Genomic DNA, 6400 nt, shown 5'->3' with positions numbered 1-6400 from the left:
AAATTGGACCCTGTACCGCCATTGTTTATTATATTACGAATATATGTGCCAAAAATCTCGACAAAATATTCAAAATTAGAGCTGCAATCTTGGAACTCGCTTGTTGCCACCTGTTGATCGCTACTCTTTGCTCTTAATACGTAGCTTTAGGTTTTTATACAATGTGTTCGAGACAAATAACAAAGATTTAAGAAAACACTGACAATTTACAAGTAAGTTTGACACACGGTAACAACAAAGGTGTTAACTCCATAGAATTTTTCGAGGAAATATTGATATACAGATATTTTTAGTACAAGTGCAAATACGACAATACCAGTAAATCCATTAAAAATTTTAAAATTTATAATCTCAAATCCATTATCTTTTTCAAATTTTGCAATGCAATAGAATTAATTTATTCACGGCTCCAGTAAGCGTAGTGAGTGGCGAACACTCATTTTCAAAATGCTATGGATAATTTTGTAGAAATTTAAAAAAGGAAAATAATGTTTTTAAGATATTGACATCTTAATTACATTTTGTACCACTGCCAGAAGATAAAATATCTAAATATAGGTACCTAATTAAACCGAAGGGCGCCTTAGCTAGTTTTGCAGGCCGGCGCCTTATACCCTAGCGCCGGCACTGAGTATAAATATATCCGTATCTATTCTACGTCATTTAGTAGATATGAGGAGAATGTGAAATTGATCCGACTGGAATATCCCAGTAATCCCAGGTCTCCTCAACACTCAAGAAATTAGAGGCAATAAAGAACTCTTCCTATTAGTGGTGGTTAATTTTTATACCCATTTAGGCCCGGTACTTTATGTCTCCGTTAACAGGCGGTTAGTTAACCGGGGTTTAGTCGGGACCTCTTTATTAGGGTCTCTTGCGTTATAATAAATGCAATTATAATTATCATTATACTTATTTATAATTATAATAATTTGTAATTGCAGTGCCGGCGCTAGAGTATAAGGTGCCCGCCTGCAAAAAATAGCACAGGCGCCCCCCTCTCCACACACACACATACATACTACATACAGATACTCGTACAACCCCCGCCTCGGGGACAGTATGTGTGTTCTAATGGAACAGTGAGAGTGAAACCCACATGTCCGAAGATCAAACCGGTCACATTGCGTAACCTGGAGTGGTACCTATCTGACCGCCCATAACCTGGAGTGGTATCTATCTGACACCCAAGCTATAACACCACCCTCCCCATCGCAGCACGTAACGAATGAGGAGGCTTTGTTCTGAACGTTACCTTGGATGCCCTGGGTGTTACTTTATGTTGTTAAACTACCTGATTTTAGGGGTAGCTGGAAGAGCTTTTCTCCCTATTAATGACTTGATTATGGACTTGTGTCCTAAAAATGTGTGTTTCGCGCAGCGAGGCACCGACTTAAGTCGGTGTCCCGCTATCCGCAAATATCCCCGGTAAGTATAGTTCGGTTACAGTTTTATTGGACCCATCATCTGACAAAACAACGTCACTTTAACTTTTTTAAGAAATTGGTTAAGAGAACTAAGATTGTTTTTTTTGTCATTTCTTCTTTTTAGGCTTTTGTTTTTCGACTTGTGCCCCAGGCCCCAGATAATTGTTTTTTGAATCCATTTTTATTGAACTAAATAAAAATAATAACTTTAAAACCTCAAGATTATGCTTTTGGAGTAATGTAAAACTAAATTTAATAATAGTACTGAGTACTTAACGAATTTAATTTTATATTAAGTGAATGCAACACTAGATACTTTAATTGCAGAGTACAACTGACAAACTGTTCTGTATTATAATCACAAGAAATAATACTAAACCTAAAGGGCTCTAAACAAAATTTTATGTAAAATGTTTATTTTAAATATTATGTTTTTATGGAATTAATACTTGACTTGATACCTATTAATAAATTAGACAGGCGGCAAGAAAACAGTATCACAATCTTGTTTATTTTACTAGAAATCATTCATCCTCTCATAATTGCTGATACAAAAATTAACAAGTTGCAAGAAATTTAAAGAAAATAAACAAAGCATTCTCATTAAGAGCAAAGTTGTTTGGTTGAAATATGATATCTTTGACCAATAAATTATATTACTACATGGTAAGAATTCTATGCCGCATTACATATTTTTGTATATTTTACATGTGTGATATGCAAAACTAACATTATAACGAATTTAAACCACATTTAAAAAATGAATTTTTCTATTTTAGTATTTTGCATAACACCAGCAGAAAAAAGCTCATTCTGGCGCCCCCCAAACAGGGGCGCCCGCCTGCAGTGCATCCCTTGCAGGCCCGTTATCGCCGGCCCTGTGTAATTGCATTTATTACAACACAAGAGAACCCCGGTTAACCGGCTGTTAACGGAGACATAAAGTACCGGGCCTTAATGTGGTTACGCATTAATTTTTTTTTTACGATTTTGGATATTTTCTGAGGCCTAAAAAACGCTGAATTAACTTTCACATTAAATACAAACAATTGACACTGCTTTTTTCGATTGTGAAGGAAGGAGCACTACTGTGACGTGAGGTTGTTCTATCTACAAAATTTTGTTTGTATCAGGGTAACAGAAATGCATGAAATCATTCAATTTTGGTGCCCCCTGCTAGGTCACTCTCTTCTCTCTTTCTCTTTAGTACACTCCAACAATACTCCCACAATAGGTAATGGTGGCTTGACAAAATTATAAATAGAATAAAATGTTCAAGAATATTTAGAACTGGAAGTCTTTTTCAAACAATATTCAAATTTTAATTTAACCATCTTATTTAGTTTGTATAATAATTCCTATTTACTATCAAATCAAATGATATTTAAAATTATAGTATTAATTTAATATTTAGTCTAACCTTGCGCCATCTAACCGATTGACCCAAAAAGCGCAAAAGTGCAAAGAAGGAAACTGTCTTTTTCGCAAATTTCCTTTTCGATTGCCTCCTTGCTCAAGATTTTCACCTCGGTATGTCGGTATGGAGCATCGAGATAGGAGTGGAGCTCCACTCCACTCCAATATCGATGGTATGGAGCAATGGGGACAGTTTACAAATCTAAAACATTTTGAAATGTAGTCTTTCCAGATTTTTGTTCCATCATAGCGAATCACCTAGGACCCAGGATTTATCCCCTCTAAGTCTCCCTCTAGTATCCCTGTGATTGTATATTGTATTCCCAGATAGAGGAAAGTCGCCAATTATGGAATACCATTTTGTTTTGGGGATATAAAATAATACCTTTACAGAAATGAAAACAATTGAATGTTGTGACACATCAGTCATACATTTTTATGTAGTAATTAAAAACCTTCTATTAAATATCTTAATTAAAAAAAAATCGAACAAAAATACAAAAATCCCAAATTAGTAACCAAATATGGAATAGGTACCCATATATATGGAATATGCTTAGACATAAACCAACATATCAGTAACAAAAATAGACATAAACATCTGAGATCAAATAAATTTAAATAAGAAAATTGTGAAAAATGAAAGAAGTAGCTTAATTCACTTGCAGACATCACAGATCCATGTATGAAACTCTGGACCAGCAGAATCATAATGAGCCCACTTACACTTAATCCACTATTCCATAATTAGGCACCAACGACTGTCCATATTTGGATTTGTACATTAGTTCAAACTAGTATCAACTCAACCTTTTTCCAAGAGGAAAGGCACCAATTTTGAGACACTTTATTTGAAAAACGAATATAAAACATAATACTCAAAAGTTTTTAAAACATTTATTTCTAAAACTTAAATTTAATATTTCTAGGACACAACCAAAAAGAAATAAAGCGAATAAGACATATATTTTTGCAAAAAACTACAATTAATTTTTTTGCGACATTTAGGTAATATTACAAATAAAAGGTGGCCTAATTTGGGATAGCCAGGTATCCAAATTTGAGACAGGTACCCCAATTTGAGATACTATTCAAAAAAACCCTTTCCTTCACAGAAAAGGCAAATAAATGTGCTGGACACTATTTCTCCACAGTCTCCATGTGCCCACCTGCCACATTGGTAACACCTTGCCCATCGTTCGCAATATCTATCGTCGGAAAATTTGCCGGTGCAAAATAGACATTTAGCGTCGTTTTCTCCACTTTCGTCGGACGATGAATCAGCTAATGGAAAGTCTTCGCTGCTATCTGAACTTGATCTCGAAGAAACTTTCCGTTTCCTTCTGGATGTTTTGCCTTTTGGTGCAGACAGGCCCGTGCGCAGGGAGGGGTTTTGGGGGTTCTAACCCCCCCCCCCCATCGAGGGGTTGAAGAAACTGGTTGAAGAAATTGAAAAAATTTTGCAAAACCAGATGGGTAGAGCAACACGAGTCTGTCGCAACTTATCTGCACTTACAACCAGCAGTAATTCGCGCTCTTGATGTGATTTCGACCACCTGGAAGGATCCGACGACTTCATCTGGAGCTTTCCAACTTCTTTCAGCAATAAAAACTGCAAATTTCCAGGTAAAATTCAAGACTCACACTAGCACGTTACCAGCTCTCTATTATAAGATGTTTGTATATTCTTCATTCTTTGAATTTAATTTCCAGATCTCCATGCATATTTTGAGCTCAGTACATTCTTTGACTTTGTCTCTCAGTCGAGTACTTCAGTCCGAAAACCAGGATCTTGGCGAGGCTATCGAACTGGCTGATGCTGCGAAACAAGTCCTGCTTGAAAGAAGAGAAAACGCCGAAAAGGACTTCAGAGGAATTTTCAAAACCGTGAGCGAAATCAGCGCAAAATACGACATCGAACTGCGGAAACCAAGGCTCGCGTCAAAACAGACTCAACGCTCCAACGTACAAACTGATTCAGTTCAAGATTATTTTCGCATAACGATTTACATCCCATACATTGATTTGTTTCTGACCCATATACAAGATCGATTTTTGAATCACCGCAAAATTTTATCAAACTTTGCTTGCCTCTTCCCCAACAAAATGAAGAATTTCAATGAAGAATCCTGCGCTCAACTGTTTGAACCATACTCTTCAATTTTGCGGGATGATTCCCGTGACATCTGGGTAGACGAAGTCAAACTTTGGCGTCAACGCATCGCCGGAAAGAACGTTAAAAATTCGCTTGAAGCACTCGATGTGTGCAATGGAGATGCGTTTCCAAATGTACATCAAATGCTTCGCATTTTGGCAGTTCTGCCTGTAACGACAGCAACGAATGAACGCTCCTTTTCAACATTGCGTCGCCTCAAAACTTACCTCAGGTCAACAATGTCTGAAGATCGGCTGAACGGATTAGCTTCGCTCAATATACATCGCGATGTCGAGGTCGATCCGCAAAGAGTTTTGGAGAAGTTTTTTTTTCTACACCTCGCAGAGTTAATTTATTATATAATAACTGAATATCAAGTCAAGGCCAAGACACAATAAAATGTCTTCATTTATAAGAAAAGTTTCTTATTATTTTTTATTAACTTCATAACCTAACATGATACACATATGTCAAAACCACCCCCCCCCCCCCCCCCCCATAAACGAATTCTGCGCACGGGCCTGGGTGCAGAAGGTTGACCTACGTCTTCGTATACTGATATTTCTTCTGCGGGCGTTGTTGTTTTTTCTGATTTAACACTTTTTGTTGAACTGTTTTTTTCTGGAGCTAATACACAATCCAAGTTTAGCTGGGGTACTATTGGGGTAAACTTTGCTCTAATTCTTCTTTGTAGAGTGTTAGAGTAATTACTGAAGCCTTTGCTGATCTCGCATGTGGCTTTTTAGTGGTGTCTCTTTTGTATGTAGAAATCGGACAGATGTCTTTCGAAGAAACAAGTTGTTGATGAGGTACCTAGTGGTGGACTAGAAGTTCTATGTTGTCGTATTGGATGATTTGGTTGTTAATGGTTTGGTTCTATTATTTATTCGTCCCTTTCGTTTTGTGTTTCCAAGTGCTCTTGAATTCCAAATTCAAAGTCCCTAAAAATATGGCGACAAATAGGGACCAGTCCAGTTTTTCAGAAACCATTGCAAGATATTTTTATCGTCGCAGCTTTGTTACACGCTTTACAAAAAATACTGGCAACGGCATAAGGCGACAGAACACTCAACTGATTTTCTCTAAGCCAGTTTTCTATTTCTTGTGCGTAGTAAGTTTTCAGCGGTGCCATAAAACCAACATCCAACGGTTGCATTTTATGTGTAGAATGTGGTGGGAGGCAAATAATCGTCACATGATTCTGTTTGGCCAAATCTATTAGAGCCACGTTTCTCGTATGAGAATAGTGACCAGTGACCATCAAGGACGAGAATAACAGGGTCTGCAGCTGAAGGTTTAGTGAATTTTATGAAGTGTTGAAGCCATCTAGTGAAAATATCGGCCTGTACCCAACCTGGCACATGGCATTCTGCGACTGTTCCAGTGGGAGCTCCTATAGCAT

The 6400-nt window shown here is 37.2% G+C and overlaps 1 protein-coding gene across 1 annotated transcript; it reads left to right on the top strand.

The window, feature by feature from the left end:
- Positions 1-4292: 4292 nt before the first annotated feature.
- Positions 4293-5405, top strand: LOC126885321 (52 kDa repressor of the inhibitor of the protein kinase-like). Its single transcript, XM_050651858.1, has 2 exons — positions 4293-4469; positions 4557-5405. The coding sequence occupies exon 2, from the start codon at positions 4563-4565 to the stop codon at positions 5394-5396; it is 834 nt and encodes a 277-aa protein (XP_050507815.1). The 5' UTR covers positions 4293-4469; positions 4557-4562; the 3' UTR covers positions 5397-5405.
- Positions 5406-6400: the final 995 nt, after the last annotated feature.

Source organism: Diabrotica virgifera, chromosome 5 (assembly GCF_917563875.1).
Source record: "Diabrotica virgifera virgifera chromosome 5, PGI_DIABVI_V3a".
NCBI classification, from domain to species: Eukaryota; Metazoa; Arthropoda; class Insecta; order Coleoptera; family Chrysomelidae; genus Diabrotica; species Diabrotica virgifera.
This window is presented reverse-complemented; position numbering and strand designations above follow the sequence as displayed.